This window comes from Bison bison, unplaced genomic scaffold (assembly GCF_000754665.1).
Source record: "Bison bison bison isolate TAMUID 2011002044 unplaced genomic scaffold, Bison_UMD1.0 scf7180017864503, whole genome shotgun sequence".
NCBI classification, from domain to species: domain Eukaryota; kingdom Metazoa; phylum Chordata; class Mammalia; order Artiodactyla; family Bovidae; genus Bison; species Bison bison.
Window position 1 is genome coordinate 3,614,769 of NW_011495061.1, and position 16,824 is coordinate 3,631,592.

Below are 16,824 nucleotides of genomic sequence, written 5' to 3' on the forward strand. Positions count from 1 at the left end.
TCTAATGAGGTGGATGAAACTGGAGCCTATTATACAGAGTGAAGTAAGTCAGTAAGAAAAACACCAATACAGTATATTAACGCATATATATGGAATTTAGAAAGATGGTAATGATGACCCTATATGCAAGATAGCAAAAGAGACACAGATATAAAGAACAGACTGTTGCAGTCTGGAAGAAGGCGAGGATGGGATGATTTGAGAGAATAGCATTGAAACATGTTTATTACCATATGTGAAATAGATTGCCAATCCATTGTTGATGCATGAGTCAGGGCACTCAGGGCCACTGTACTGAGATGACCCTGAGGGATGGGATAGGGAGGAAGGTGGGAGGGGGTTTCAGGATGGGGAACACATATACACCTGTGGCTGATTCGTGTAAATGTATGGCTAAAGCCACTACAATATTGTAAAGTAATTGGCCTCCAACTAAAATAAATAAATTAATTAATTTTTAAAAAAGAGCCTTTTCCAACACCACAGGTCAAAAGCATCAATTCCTTGGTACTAAGCTTTCGTCTAGTCCAACTCTCACATCCATACATGACTACTGGAAAAACCATAGCTTTTACTAGATGGACTTTCGTTGGCAAAGTAATGTCTCTGCTTTTTAGTATGCTGTCTAGGTTGACCATAGCTTTTCTTCCAAGGAGCAAGTGTCTTTTAATTTCATGGCTGCAGTCACCATCTGCAGTGATTTTGGAGCCCCCCAAAATAAAGTCTGTCATTGTTTCCATTGTTTCCCCATCTATTTGCCATGAAGTGATGGGACCAGATGCCATGATCTTAGTTTTCTGAATGTTGAGTTTTAAGGCAACTTTTTCACTCTTCTCTTTCACTTTCATCAAGAGGCTCTTTAGTTCTTCTTTGCTTTCTGCCATAAGGGTGGTGTCATCTGCATATCTGAGGTTACTGATATTTTTCCCGGCAATCTTGATTCCAGCTTGTGCTTCTTCCAGCCCAGCGTTTCTCATGATGTACTCTGCATAGAAGTTAAATAAGCAGAGTGACAATAAACAGCCTTGACGTCCTCCTTTCCTGATTTGGAACCAGTCTGTTATTCCATGTCCAGTTCGAACTGTTGCTACTTGACCTGCATACAGATTTCTCAGGAGGCCGGTCAGGCAGTCTGGTATTCCCGTCTCTTGACAAATTTTCCGCAGTTTGTTGTGATCCACACAGTCAATGGCTTTGGCATAGTCAATAAAGCAGAAGTAGATGTTTTTCTGGAACTCTCTTGCTTTTTTGAGGATCCAACGGATATTGGCAATTTGATCTCTGGTTCCTCTGCCTTTTCTAAATCCAGCTTGAACATCTGGAAGTTCACAGTTCACATACTGTTGAAGCCTGGCTTGGAGAATTTTGAGCATTACTTTGCTAGTGTGTAAGATGAGTTCAATTGTGCATTCTTTGGTATTGCCTTTCTTTGGGATTGGAATGAAAAGTGACCTTTTCCAGTCCTGTGGCCACTGCTGAGTTTTCCAAATTACTGTGGGCAAGAATACCTTAAAAGAAATGGACTAGCCATCATAGTCAAAAAAAAGAGTCTGAAATGCAGTACTTGGATGCAATCTCAAAAATGGCAGAACGATCTCTGTTCATTTCCAAGGCAAACCATTCAATATCACAGTAATCTAAGGCTATGCCCTGGCCAGTAATGCTGAAGAAGCTGAAGTTGAACAGTTCTATGAAGACCTACAAGGCCTTCTAGAACTAACACCCCAAAAAGATGTCCTTTTCATTATAGGGGACTGGAATGCAAAAGTAGGAAGTCAAGAAATACCTGGAATAACAGGCAAATTTGGCTTTGGAGTACAGAATGAAGCAGGGCAAAGGCTAATAGAGTTTTGCCAAGAGAATGCACTGGTCATAGCAAACACCCTCTTCCAACAACGCAAGAAAAGGCTTTACACATGGACATCACCAGATGGTCAATACTGAAATCCGACTGATTGTACTTTTTGCAAAGATGGAGAAGCTCTATACAGTCAGCAAAAACAAAACTGGGAGCTGACTGTGGCTCAGATCGTGAACTCCTTATTGCCAGATTCAGACTTAAATTGAAACAAGTAGGGAAAACCAGTAGACCATTCAGGTATGACCTAAATCAAATCCCTTAAAATTATACAGTGGAAGTGAGAAACAGATTCAAGGGATTAGATCTGATAGAGTGCCTAAAGAACTATGGATGGAGGTTCGTGACATTATACAGGAGGCTGTGATCAAAACCACACCCAAGAAAAAGAAATGGAAAAAGGCAAAATGTTTGTCTGAGAAGGTCTTACAAATAGCTGAGGAAAGAAGAGAAGCGAAAGGTAAAGGATAAAATGAAAGATATACCTGTTTGAATGCAGAGTTCCAAAGAATAGCAAGGAGAAATAAGAAAGCCTTCCTCAGTGATCAATGCAAAGGAATAGAGGAAAACAATAGAATAGGAAAAACTAGAGATCTCTTCAAGAAAATTAGAGATACCAAGGGAACATTTCATGCAATGATGGGCACAATAAAGGACAGAAATGGTATGGACCTAACAGAAGCAAAAGATATTAAGAAGAGGTGGCAAGAATACACACAACTGTACAAATAAGATCTTTACAACCCAGATAATCACAATGGTGTGATCACTCACCTGGAGCCAGACATAAAGGTTGTGCATTTATGTAAACTCAAATATGGCCAGATATTTGTAAATTAAATAAAAATGTAGATGTCTAATTCATTTTTACTAATGTACAGTTCTGGGATCCTCAGTTTCTCAAACTTTGTTTCTTTAACAGTTTCCTTTTTAAATTTTTCGTGAAATAAATGTTCTATTTTATGAGCATGTTAGAAATGGTTTCAGAACCAAAACTTCTAACATACATAGCTTCTCTTAAGATGTATGGACTTGTGAATATAATATTTAGCACATTACTTGGATAGCTGTTATATAGCCAATACATATAGTAAGCTGGAGTCAAACCAAGAGAAGGTACTTTGTTTTCTCTCACCCTCACACTATTGGTTATCCTTTTGATTTAATTTTTATATGAATCTTTACAATCTAGGACTCTCATCTCTCAGTGTGATTGAGGTTGTTGGATCCATCTTGCTAACCAGCATGCCTGAACCCTTAGTATCAGTTGTCTAGAGTTGTATATTTACTTAATGACAATGAATGCTGGCTCCTACTTTGCCAATAAGGTTTAAAACTCTCCATGAAGATTCCAGCTGGAGAAATACTACCTTAAATGAGATTATGGACAATTCTAGAATCTCCCAAATTTTTCTGCTGTGTCAACCAGAAAAGGTCTTTAGAATGGTTAATCCTGAGAAAAAGGAAGCCATCCTAAAGGGACACATGTTTGCCTTTTTGATCTGAGGTCTCCCATCCAAGAATTAGATGATTCTAATTCCATTTATTAGGGTGGAAGTCAACTTTGAAGGACCAAGGCCATATTCATACAAGAGCAGTTCTAGTCATGTGGGATTTGGATGAAATTGCACTATCTATATATCAACATGGAGTCATGGTGACCATGATGTTTGATTTAACTCAAATGTTCCTCATATCTATCAGTCAGGCTCTTGCTGGAGGGGTTCCCTGGCTGCTCCATCATCAGGATATCTTATCTGCATGGCCCATGCCCTTTCTGCAAATGTTACCTTAGCAGAGTGTCTTCCCTTTCCACCATAAGAGAATAGGACCCTCACTATCCCCCACCTACCAGGACTAGGTCCCTTACCCCACTGTTTTTCTCCTTAGCAAAGATAACATATGATATACTACAGTTCTGATAGATCTCTGCTGCTGCTAAGTCACTTCAGTCGTGTCCGACTCTGTGTGACCCCATAGACGGCAGCCCACCAGGCTTCCCGGTCTCTGGGATTCTCCAGGCAAGAACACTGGAGTGGGTTGCCATTTCCTTCTCCAATGCATGAAAGTGAAAAGTGAAAGTGAAGTCGCTCAGTCGTGTGTGACTCTTTGCGACCCCATGGACTGCAGCCTACCAGGCTCCTCCGTCTATGGGATTTTACAGGCAAGAGTACTGGAGTGGGGTGCCATTGCCTTCTCCTATAGATCTCTATTTCTTCAATAGACTGTAAGCTCCATGGGAGGGCTGGGAGTAAGGGGGATGGGAGGAAAATTTGGATATTTTATTCCCTTCAAGAGAAGACCAAGAAAACTGTCAGGCAGGAAACAGATGCTCAAAAATTACAGGAATTATTGGATGGATGAATAAAGGTACGCGGTTTATTAGGAATCCGCCAGTCTAGGAAAGGTCAGATGAGCTAGGGCCCAACTCCCAGGCTCTCTCTTCCCCAGGTTATTTATAATCTGGAAAGAAAGGAGGCCGTGTGCCTCCAGGTGTGCTGCACACAGAGGATCCGATAATGAACAATGTCTCTTTTCCTAGCAGCAATGTGTCATAAAGCTGTTCGGAGACTCAGGCAGGGAGCGGAAGGGTGAGAGCAGCCCCTTGCCCCGCTAACCAGTGGGAAGACTCTCTGGGCCCGGCCTTGCGTGTCCAACTGCCCCAGGCGGTCCACGCTGCCCTCGGCGCGCTTTTGCAGCACTCGCAGCTCCGGAGGGAGTTTTAGTGTAACGATCTAAGAATGAGTTTCCCCTTCGCATTAGAGGGTACCCCTTCTCTTTTTCCTTTCTCTCTTTGGTTCGGGTTTTCAGAGCTGGAATTGAATCTTCGCCACCAATGTCCACCGTGTGACACAAGGTATGGAATTCTCGGCGTGTGTTTTGCCCGCTCTAAAATACAAAGTTAACATCCCGTGAGAGTCTTGCCAGAACCCGCATTCTGTGTGGAAGACAAGGAAGGGCAGGCCGACCCCAGCCCGAGGCCCAGGAGGGGAGCTGCTAGGACCCCCAGAGCGGAGAACGCAGCCGGCTGGAGGGCGCGGGAGACGACCCGGCGGGAGAGGCCACTTCCCAGGTTCCAGTCCGCCAGACCTGGGGAGGCGGGGAGGCGGGGAGCCCGGGACGAGGTGCGCACGTGGGTAAGGAGTCCAGATTGGTCGAAGACCTAGTGGCCTTTAACTCGAGTGCAGCGCCCGCTTCGTAACGGTCAGGTGGTATGATTTTCCCCCCTTGCGTGAATCCTAATAGATTCAGGCACTCCTCGGGCTCTCTGCCCCCGCAGGTGTTTGCCCTTCAATCCCAGAGTCTTCCCTCCACCTGTGCTTCGCCTTTATTCCTCCATCCCGTGCAGCCTCCGCCCCGTTCTCGCCGCACTGAAAACAAAACTGTCAGCTCTGCAGTCTCTGGGCTCCTCGCTGAAGTTCTGTTTCCCCCAGTAAGTAGCAAAGTTCTGAAAAGAATAGCGCGTATTTGCTCACTGCATCAGTCAACCTCTACCCCCATAGTATTGAGAGTTTATCACTCACACTCCTTCTCCCCCAGCAGAGACCTAAAATTGCTCTCTTCACAGAAGTTTCCCTTGAACTCCCACTGGCCAAATTCAAGTACAGGTATTCAATTCTGTCTTTTTTAACATTTGACAAATATATTGCCTTTCACCTTTTTATTTTTTTCACTTAAGTAATGTAATCTGATCAAAGAAAGTTGTCACAAATTGTCCGAAGCCCAAAACACAACTGTGGTTGACACTTTGCTGTATTTGGTTTTTTTTTTTTAATGCAGGGGTTTCAGTTCTTTGGCTGTAATCTTTACACTCTTGCCATTTGCTTTTAACCATGCGTGTGTTGCATATTGCTGAATGAAGAGATCATTTTAATAGCTGAAAAAGTGTTTCATTTTTTATGCATTCATTAATCATCTTTAAATTTTAATCAGTTGACAATTATTTATGTTATGCACAAAAAATTATTCTGTTTTGCCCAATACTTTCTTTTCTGTATTTGTAATTCTTCTCATTGGTTAATTTCCCAGAGAGAGGTTACTGATTGAAAAGTCATGCATGTTTTTGAAGTGCTGCATAGTTGTGTTAAACATGCAGCTTTCCAAGAGCATAGCAAATAACATTTACACTAACAATGTTCCATCCCATTCTCATTGTCAATGTGGTGTTGTTTTTAAAGTTTATTTTTGCCATTTTAATAAGTGTGGAGTGGTATCACCTGGTTTGTGTTAGTTTGGTATCTGCTTAAGTTTGACCATTTTCTGAAATATTTATTATCCATTTTCCCCTCTCTCTGGAGCGGTTATTTGCAATAATTTTATTTCAGTGCTTTTCTAATATATTTGTCTTATTTCTTTCTGGTCATATGAACTAAAATCGTTGTTTTAGAGGACACTATAACTCATATAGAAGACAGTATTCAAAATAAATGTGCATTTAGTGAGTGAAAACTGAATGATTACCCATGTAAACCATCACCAGATCAAGGAATAGAACATTACTGTTACTATACTACACTATATTAACTTATTACCATTACTATAGAGTGCCCAAGAGCCCAGGGGATCTTTCCTGATTACAAATTCCTCCCTCCCTGCAGAGGTAACAATAAACCAGTTTTTATGGTAGCTACTTCCTTACCACTAGCCCATGTTTTAAATATGGCTTTAACACTTATACATATATCTGTAAACAGTATACCAGTTTCATTTTTTTTTACTTTTTTAGTTTTGATATTTTTTATAAATTGAATTATATGGTATATAATCTTTGGGGGGTTGACTTCTTTCATGGGTTATGTTTGTGTGGTTCATCCTAATGGCATGTAGCTACAGGTCATATATTTTCTTTGCTGTCTAGGATTTTGATGTATGAATTTATTGCAGCTTATTTATTGGTTCTACTTATAGGTTTACTCTGGATCTTTTCCAGTGCTTACGAATTGGCAAACAATGCTGATGTGGCTATTTTTGTATGTCTCTTGGCATATACTTGCACACACACATTTCTGCGAGGTATATTCTGAGGACTGTAATTGCTAAGCCATAGGGTATACATAAATTCAACTAAAAATAACCATTTTGTTTTAGAATAGTTTTAGATTTACGGAAAGAGTTCTCATGCACCCATCACCCTATTTTCCTTATTTTTAACATCTTGTATTACTGTAGTATGTTTGTAACAGCAAAGATACGAACTAAAACAATTAATTCCCACTTAGTTCAGCTTTCACAATATTTTTCCTGGTATTCTTTCTGCTCTTGAATCCTTTCCAAGACACCATATTGCCTTTAGGCATCTTGTCTCCTTAGTCTTCTCTGGTCTGTAACAGTTTCTCAGTCTTTCCTTGTTTTTTTTCAGTTTTGTGGTTTTTATGGGGAGGGGCAGGGTGGGGGCTCCAGGATGTACAAGTTACTTAATTAGGTTCTTTGTAAGAAGTTCAGAACACTACTTAGCAAGGATAAATTCCATTTGTGAAAGCAAAGACAGAGTGGGGGTAGCCCTGGAGCTGAGGAACAGCTTTGATTTCTTTGCAGAATTTGTGAGTCCACACCCTTTCTGATGAGCCTTGTGCTGCTCTGTAGTCTTCTATTTCTCCCTCTGTGGGTCAGAGATCTCACCTTCCTGTTGCCTGGACTTACACAGCTGCTTCTTGAAGTAAGTATCAGTGAGATGTTCTGGGATTTTCACTCCACTGATATCAATTTTAGAGGAGGTGGTAATGACAGATTTCTGGTGTGTTCTGTGCAGAGGAACTTGATTGAGGGACAGAGGCCCAGTCACAAGTAGCAAGCTGCTGCTCAGCTTGCTTCAGGAAACTGCCCCTCTTGCCTCTGTGGCGCCCAGTGAGGGTGATCTGTATGGCCCCTGGAGTGATGCTGGTGCCCTGCTTTCTCACAGGCTTACTGAAGGGTTTTCTGCCATGACTCAGCAGCTTTCCAGGCACATCTTCAGTACAATAATACCTAAGCATTTTGCGCAGTTTGACCACTCAGGTACCACCATTCTTGTCACCACCAACTGGTTTTGTGACAGTAGCAAGAACCTGCATCTTCTTTTTCTTTTCAACCTTGGATTTTGCCACTGAGTACTTCCTCTTGTACAAGGCCTTTCTGCAACACATAGCCGATTAGGAATATCTACCAATTCCTCTGATCTGGACAGGGTTTCAGCTGCAGTGGGGTTTCCCCTTCTTAACCTTCTTCACTTTTCAAATTTTCTCACCAGCATCAGCCTTCTTGGCTTTAGGTTTTCTTACCCTTAGTATCTGGCTTCTCAGCCTTTTCACCTGCCATCTTGCAAGATAGGAAAGAGCTCAGTCTTTCCTTATTTCCTTATTTTTGATCTTGATAGTTTTGAGAAGTACTGGCCAGGTATTTTGTAGCATTTTATTTAAGTCTGTCTGATATTTTCCTCATGGTTAGACTGGATTACAGATTTAGGAGAAGAATATCACAGTGGTTATAAGCCTTTCTCATCAGTCACATCAGTGGTATATACTGTCAGTGGTGACTTATGGTTGATGATATTAACCTTCATCACCAGTGTTTGCCAGGTTTCTTCACGGTTCACACTCCTAGGTGGTAGTGGGCTGGGGGTAAGATCTACCTCCTGGAGGAGGAAACTGCTACGTAAAGTATTTGGAATTCTTTTGTAAGATTTGTCTCTCCCCACCCCACCCCCATTAATTTATTTTTTCAGTCCTTTATCTATCAGTTTGGACTTATAGACACTTAGCCTTTAGGTTATAATCCAATACAATGTTATTTACTTTTGCCACTGGGAGCTCTTTTGGGTTTGTTCTTGTGTATTTCTGATGTTCCTAATCCTTTTCCTTTCCTTACTTTCTGGCATAACAAGAAGCTCTAGACTCAGCTCATATACTCCCAGCCTCAGCTCTAGAATCAACAGTTTCTCCAAGGAGCCCTCATTAATAGTTAATGCCAACAGTTCTAAAGTGGTTTTACTAATTTAAACTTCAGCCCTTTACTTGTCAAATTTCCTATAAACATTAGCTGTTTTCAGTTTACTTTTTGCATTTGAATTCCTATGGACAAGAAGTTTTATTTTCAACATATTTAACAATGTATCTCCTGATAGTTATCATGATTCTTGATCATTTCCCTTAATTTTCCCAAGCTGCTAAGTTCCTGATCTCCTAAGGTGTAATGAATATGCTCTGTTTTATCCCAGTCTGCTTTGAAGTATTAACAATGTACTGATTTATGTATCTGAGATTTATTATGTGAGGATAAGAATTTTTGTCTGAATGGTTTACAAGTTGTCCTAATAATCTTCACTGAATGTTTCCCTTCACAGTTATATTTCTTGTCTTATATGCTGCCTTTTCCTGAGCTGTCTACTCTGTTTCTTTGATTTGTTACAGTAATGACATAGAGAAGGGCTGATGAGTTGTATATACAGCAGTGGAGGTTAAAGCTTTGAAATTGGTTTCAACTGGGGCAATATGCTCCCCTGGGGACATAGGGCAATGTCCAAAGACATACCGTCACAGCTGTGGGAGATTGAGGTTCTAATGGCATGTGGTGGGCAGAGTCCAGGAAGGCCACTGAACATCATACAGTGCACTTACAGTGTCCCCCAAATAAAGAATCATCTTGCAAAAGATGTTAATGGTGGTGAGGTTGAGAAACTGTTACAGGAGATTCAAGTGGCCCTATAAAGGAAGTCAGGCAGAAACACATGAAAAGGGTAGGAATATCCTGTTTCTTACATAGAATGCAACTTTTCCAAGACCTTGTCATCTCTACCCTCTTTGGAAAAGAATCCCTCCTTCCTTTATGTTCTGCCATTATATATTTAGAAGTCTTCCCTTTCCCCTAGCCCAGTGTTGAGCAAAAGTCAGGTATCAGAGCATAGTCATGCAGATTTCATTAAATCAGAATTTCCAGTCCCTGAAAAATAAAGTAAAATTAAAAGGCAAGTGGTTGATAGTAGAAAGAAAATGAGCTTTGTAGCCTGATAAGTTCCTTGTCAACTCTGTAACCTGGGCAAACTTATTAAGTTCTAAGTCCATGTATCTGTAAAATGTAGATAAAACCAAGCTTTGGGGACTAGAGAACATTTTCATAAACTATCTCAGTAGGTTCTCAAGAAATATGATAATTATTAATACATGCTGAGAGAATAACTTATTTTGAGCAAATATTCTTTAATTATCATAGGTGGTAAAAATTTCCATCAATAAATTTGCAAATTGAAATAGATCCTCTTAGGCCATGGGTTTCTATTTTAGTTCAGAACATTTTGGAATTTATGAATGCCTTTCCAGAAACAAGAGTCACACCAGATAACATCTGCTTTCTTCTTCCCAAAAATATAAGCAAAGGATGATCACAAAACAAGAAAAAAAGAAAAATCCTTAAAGAACAACATAAAATCTTTGGAAAAGAGGCCAAGGCATATTGTACTCTATCAGAGTTGTAGATATTCTGTAGAAACCCAAGGGATTCAGAAGTTACAAATCTTGGCTCAAAGGAACACCTAGAAAGACAGGAGGAAGATGAAGTATGAGGTATTATAAGAGCCAAAGAGGACATCAAGAATTAAGACAGTTAAAATTGTAATATTATATATATGGGACCCTATAAATTAGGGGCATGTATTATCTTCTAATCCTTGCAGAGGTAGGTACTGTTATTTTTATTACTTAAAAATATAAAAATTGAATCCCCCAAATGCCTACCTATTGGGTTTTATAACAGTGATCATTGGTATGAGTTTTCCAGGTGAAAATGGGGTAGCAAAAGTTAGATTGCAAGGGACTGAGGAGGTATAGTAGGTAAAGTATAGAAGATGGAGGATGTTTGAAGATGAAGGAGATGTGGAGTAAAGGAAATATTTGTAAAAGACTAAGGTGGACTTGGGCATGTTTAAATGCTGGTGAGAAGGACCTAGAGGACAGGGAGAAATTGAGGCTCGAGAAGGGAAGAGAAGTTTTGATGGACTAAGTCCCTTAATTCCTGATGCTGATAAGATTCAGATCACAGGTGAAGGAATGAGCTGTAGAAAAGGAGCTAGCGCTCATATCTTTTGTTACAGGAAAAGAAGGAACAGATAAGCCCCCCTGCAGTGATAACTGTACATTTCTGGGCAGGAAGTTGAGGGTGTGGTATTCTATATCGCATTTTCCCTCACCTACCATATTTTGTATGTTCTGGAGAAATTTTAGTGTTCCTTTGAAATTTCCTCAAATTGCCTCCTTTTTGCATTTTTAAAAAAATTATTGTAGAACATGTTTTGGTTGGATTCTATCGATAATGTAGAGTATTTCTACAGTGCCATTAAAGCAAACAAAAACAATCCTGAAACAGCTGATAACTCACCAATTACTATATGAGAAAGTCCTAATTTACCTTGTAATTTTGAGACAATTCACCTTCTGTTTAAGAAGTAAAATTTCCCTCTGTACATTTTTTTCTTCCCCTATTCATCTTTTCCAGTTCCACTGGCAAGAGTAGCAGGTGGCCTATGAAAGGCTGGAAAGGAGAGGAGGGCTTGAAGAAAGATCTAGGATGAGTTCCAGGTGTATCACTTACTAGCTCTGTCTCTTTAGGCAAATCACTGAAGAGGTAATGGGGAACTTGAACTTAAGATTTAAATGATTAACTGGAGTTCCTGTGCTAAATGAGAAATTGAATAAGGCTCTTAAGATGGCTGATAAATAAGGAAAACACAGGGCTCAGAAGACTAAGATTTAATAGCATCTGAAGAACTGTCATGGGAGTGAGGAGATGACACTGTTCAGTTAACTAGAAAGTATTAGTTTAAGAGTTTAAAAGATTCTACAGAGTTTGAGTAGTTGTTGATGATAAAGTCTGAGTGAGAACATGGGAGTGAAGTGCTGGAGTGGAATGACGTCATGAGAGTCGAGGTCAGGGATGGGTGAGAATGCTCTTTTGGAAGGGCTTTACATTTGAATTCACCTATAATAATTTTGGTATTGAATAGATGTGAAAGGAGCTTGTGAGCTCGGGAACACAGATTATCAGGAGCTGGTATGGATTTATGACTAGAGTTGACATGACCAGACTAGGAAAAAGATGACATATGGCAATTGCATGTTATGCTTTAAGAGTAATGGTGGAGGTACAATAATAACATTTTATAGTTTGAGATGTATGCTGGGTGTTGGTAGGGGAGAGAGTGAATGAAGAAATTTGCCAGTACTTAGTAGGAGCCTGTTCTGAGCCAGGTGATACATGAACTCTACCTCATTTAATCCAGACCATGGTCCTCTGAAATTGGTTCTGATGTCCTTGCTTTGCAGAAGAGTAATGAGAGATGGATTGCCTTCCTTGATTTCTTACAGCTCATAAGCATGGGGCTGGGAGAAACTCTGGGGAAGGTGAAAGAAACATAATTAGAGAAATGCTTTTATGATAGAAAATATATTACAGTAGACAGGAGGTTAGTACTGAGCCTGAAACAGTGGGCTTCAATAAGTTTGTTGAATTAGTCTGTGTTTTTAGAGGTATTTCATTCTCTAATCTTACTTTTCCACAGGTCCCAGTTATCCCATGTTCTTTGGATTATCTTCCCCACTGAAGCTTGAATATTAATCCATAGACAAGATGACGCATTTGTCGTCTTCCTCCTTCTTTTCTGATTTTGGGCTGCTATTGTATTTGGAGGAGCTAAACAAAGAGGAATTAATTAGATTCAAGTCATTTCTAAAGAATGAGACCCTGGAACCCAGGTCCTGCAGGATACCCTGGTCTGAAGTGAAGAAAGCCAAGCGGAAGGATTTGGCTGACTTGATGAGCAAGTATTATCCAGGAGAGCAAGCCTGGGAGGTGGCTCTCAGTATCTTTGGCAAGATGAACCTGAAGGATCTGTGTCAGAGAGCAAAAGCAGAGATCAACTGTGAGTGATGTTGGAGACATACCTAGGGGTGGGGAGAAGGGGGTGCTTCCTGGAGCCCATTGATTCTGTGAAAGGGATTTGGGAATGAAGTCCAGGCCATTCTCTGGTACACAAGTTCCATGGTGGTCAGGTATATAATGGGAGTTTGTTAGATCATTTGAGGAGCACTAAAAGGCTGAAGAGTTTTGAGTACTGTTGTTCAGTATGGCTCCTTAGGATATGCTATGCTAAGTCGCTTCAGTCGTGTCCGACTCTGTGCAACCCCATGGACTGTAGCCTGCCAGGCTCCTCTGTCCATGGGGTTCTCCAGGCAAGAATTCTGGAGTGGGTTGCCATGCCCTTCTCCAGAGTATGGCTCCTTAATTGGCAGTAATTCATCCATCTGGTACCGATTAAAATGATTAAAAGAACAGAATGATTAGAAAGAATTACCCCACCTAGTGTTCTTTTGCCTAAACTACAAATAAAGTAATTGCTGCTGCTGTGAAGTCGCTTCAGTCGTGTCCGACTCTGTGCGACCCCATAGATGGCAGCCCACCAGGATCCCCTGTCCCTGGGATTCTCCAGGCAAGAACACTGGAGTGGGTTGCCATTTCCTTCTCCAGTGTATGAAAATGAGAAGTCAAAGTGAAGTCGCTCAGTCGTGGCTGACTCTTAGCGACCCCATGGACTGCAGCATACCAGGCTCCTCCATCCATGGGATTTTCCAGGCAACAGTACTGGAGTGGGTTGTCATTACCTTCTCCAAATAAAGTAATTAGGCTGGCCTAAATTTTAAGAATACTCAAATATGACCTTAAATTTTTGCTGAAATATGAGGAATGGGCAAAAAAAAATATTAAGGGACATAAAAACTATTTTTTGTCATTCCTAGGTGTGAAATACTGTAGACATCTAAAATTCCTTACTCACATTTAAGGCTTTACAGCTCCAAAATGTATATCCATTGTTTCTTTTGAGCCTCACCACATCCCTATGAGGTCAGTACAGACCCTTACTTAGGCTTAGACTAGACCACTTGCCTTAGAGTTACAGGGTGGGAGGCATGGCGAGAAGTGTCCTGCTTCAGTGTTCTCACCACATCACTTTTCCATCAGCTAAGCTGGTGGAGTCTGGGGCTCTGTTGGCTCTAGTTTCTTAAATCCAGGTGATCATAGAATTGGACCACTGAGGAAAATTCTGGCCCCTGTGTGGCTGTCAGCAAATTCTTGTGTTTGGTAAATCTCATGTTCCTTTTGGAATCTGTTGCAGGGACTGCCCAGACCATGAGAACAGAGGACACCGAGGCCAGAGAGGTACAGGGTGATCAGGAAGCAGTGCTGGGTAAGTAGGTGGGCTTTTTGTCAGATTTGGGAGGTTTGAGCTTTTGAAGCATAATGGGGGAAGATTATCTCTCAGGAGACTTTTGTTCAACTCCTGCTAATTTCTTACGATATACTACCTGCTCAGTGATTATCATGGAGAAGGCAATGGCACCCCAATTCAGTACTCTTGCCTGGAAAATCCCATGGTCGGAGGAGCCTGGAAGGCTGCAGTCCATGGGGTCGATGAGGGTCGGACACGACTGAGTGACTTCCCTTTCACTTTTCACTTTCATGCATTGGAGAAGGAAATGGCAACCTACTCCAGTGTTCTTGCCTGGAGAATCCCAGGGATGGGGGAGCCTGGTGGGCTGCCGTCTATGGGGTTGCACAGAGTCGGACACGACTGATGCGACTTAGCAGCAGCAGCAGTGATTATCATTCAGAAAGAATTGACAAAACCAGCTCTCTGGACAAAATCAGACACAGGACCGTGTTAATTCAGAGTCTTTAGAAATGACCCTGTCACTTGATAGTCTGATGAACAAAGGTATCTTAATATCTTGTTTTGTGGACTGAAGAGTTCATAAGAGTTCGTAAGAGTTGGCAGGGAAAATTTGGCTTGTTGCATCTCTTCTGTTCAAAATGATACTGTAATTGAGTTCCAGGATGGTGACCAACTAATCTACATAAAATGTAATTTCTAGGACCAGGTTTTCTTAGTCCTAATTCAATACCATTTCCAGTCGCCCTGCTTTGTTTTGAATTCTATATTAGCTGAATCCCAGTTTCTATAAATTGAAATATAATACACAGAAAATGGGACCATATGAGAAGCCTTTGTTCTTAACTCAGCTATGCTGCTTTTTAATGGGCTACATTATTTCATTCAAGAAATAATTGAGAGTCTACTTTGTTCCAAGAACTAATAAATAAAAATTTCCTATTGTATCAAATGATTCTGAAGATAAGTTCCTGCTTGGGCCGTGATTTCTGATACAATATAAGGAGCTGTAAATTTAGGAAACCAAGATTCTACCTCCATAGAAATTTACTTTGTAAAATTTGGAAGATAGATAAAGTATTACAAAGAAAGTAGATTATCCTTGTAACCCTGATTTTTATAAAGTGCAGCAACGTCTGAGATGTTATACCATAAAAAGGAGTATCTGACTTCTAATACCATACCTTCTCCTGAGGGAGAAATAAGGATAATTTAGTGGGATCTGAACTTTGTTAGATGTTTGTACTGAAGGCCTTAGTAGAACAAAGAAAAGAATGATATACTTTAAAAAAATTAAAGTAATTCCAGCTTGAGATGTGTGCTGTGAATGAAAAATATACTATGTTCTGAGAGAATGTATGGAGGAAGGAATCCCATTAGTATTCAGATGGGGATTGCATTGAATCTGTAGGTTGCCTTGGGTGATATGGTCATCTTCACTTTCTGGAGAGTTTTTATCCTAAATGGATATGAATTTTGTCAGAAGCTTTTTTGGCATCTATTTAAATAATTGTATGATTTTTGTTATTTGTTAATGCAGTCTCACACTTATTGATTTGCAGATACTGAACTCTCCTTGGGGATAAATCCCACTTGATCATGGTGTATGATCCTTTTAATGTGTTGTTGAATTTGGATTGCTGTGTTTTGTTGTGGGTTTTTACGTCTATGTTCAATGGTGATATTGGCCTGTAATTTTCTCTGGGATCTTTGTCTGATTTTGGTATCAAGGTTATGGTGGCCTCATAGAATGGATTTGGAAGTATTACTTCCCCTGAAATTTTTTGGAATTGTTTCAGAAGGTTAGATTTTAAGTCTTCTCTAAATGTTTGATGGAAGTCACCTGTGAAGCCATGGTCCTAGACCTTTGTTATGGTCCACAGTTTCAACTTCAGTACTTGCGATTCATCTGTTCATGTATTTTATTTATTCATGGTTCAATCTTGGGAGATTGTATCTTTCTAAGAATTTGTCCATTTCTTCCAGGTTGTCCATTTTATTGGTATATAGTTTCTTGTGGTAGTCTCTGCTTATCCTTTCTATTTCCGTGGTGTCCCATGTAATTTCTTCTTTTTCATTTCTAATTTTATTGATTTGAGCCTGCTCCCTTTTTTTCTTGGTGAGTCTGTCTAAATGTTTATCAATTTTGTGTATCTTTTCAAAGAATCAGCTTTTAGTTTCATTGATCTTTGCTACAGTTTTCTTTATCTCTGTTTCATTTATTTCTGCTCTAATCTTTGTAATTTATTTCCTTCTCCTATTTTTAGGTTTGTTTGTTCTTCTTTCTCTAGTTTTAGATGTTAGGTTGTTTGTTTGTGATTTTTCTTGTTTCCTGAGGTAAGATTTTATTGCTATCAACTTCCCTCTTAGAACTGCTTTTGCTGGATCCTGTAGGAGTTGGATCATTGTGGTTTCATTTTCATTTATCTCTGGGTATTTTTTGATTTCCTCTTTGATTTCTTCAGTGATCCATTGGCTGTTTAGTAGCATATTGTCTAGCCTCCTCGTGTTTGTGTCTGTGTCTATGTATTAGGTAGGTCTGTCCTACGAGGCCCAGCAGCACACTTCCCCCTGGTCAGCAGAGCCCTATGGTCTGGGGGTGGCCCGTGTGCAGGCCCCATGGGCCCTTCTGTTGTGGCAGGGCTGGCTACTGTGGACGCACTGGTAGGCATGGCTGGCCCCTGGTCCAGTTGGTTGTTAGGCCCTGCCTCATGCAGAGGCTACTGGCTGCTGGTGGAACTGATCTCAGAGGAGCTGGCGGCATGGCCTGGGGGGT

General features: G+C 40.5%; 1 protein-coding gene and 1 pseudogene across 1 annotated transcript in view; one reads left to right on the forward strand and one right to left on the reverse strand.

Annotated features, from left to right (window-relative positions):
* Positions 1-7,296: 7,296 nt before the first annotated feature.
* Positions 7,297-8,152, reverse strand: LOC104980521 (annotated as a pseudogene).
* Positions 8,153-12,451: 4,299 nt separating this feature from the next.
* The window catches only part of NLRP14 (NLR family, pyrin domain containing 14), a 37,354-nt gene continuing 32,981 nt past the window's right edge, over positions 12,452-16,824 (forward strand). The window contains exons 1-2 of the mRNA XM_010829271.1: positions 12,452-12,743; positions 13,995-14,066. Coding sequence (XP_010827573.1) covers positions 12,452-12,743; positions 13,995-14,066 — 364 coding nt within the window. The remainder of the gene's footprint in view (positions 12,744-13,994; positions 14,067-16,824) is intronic.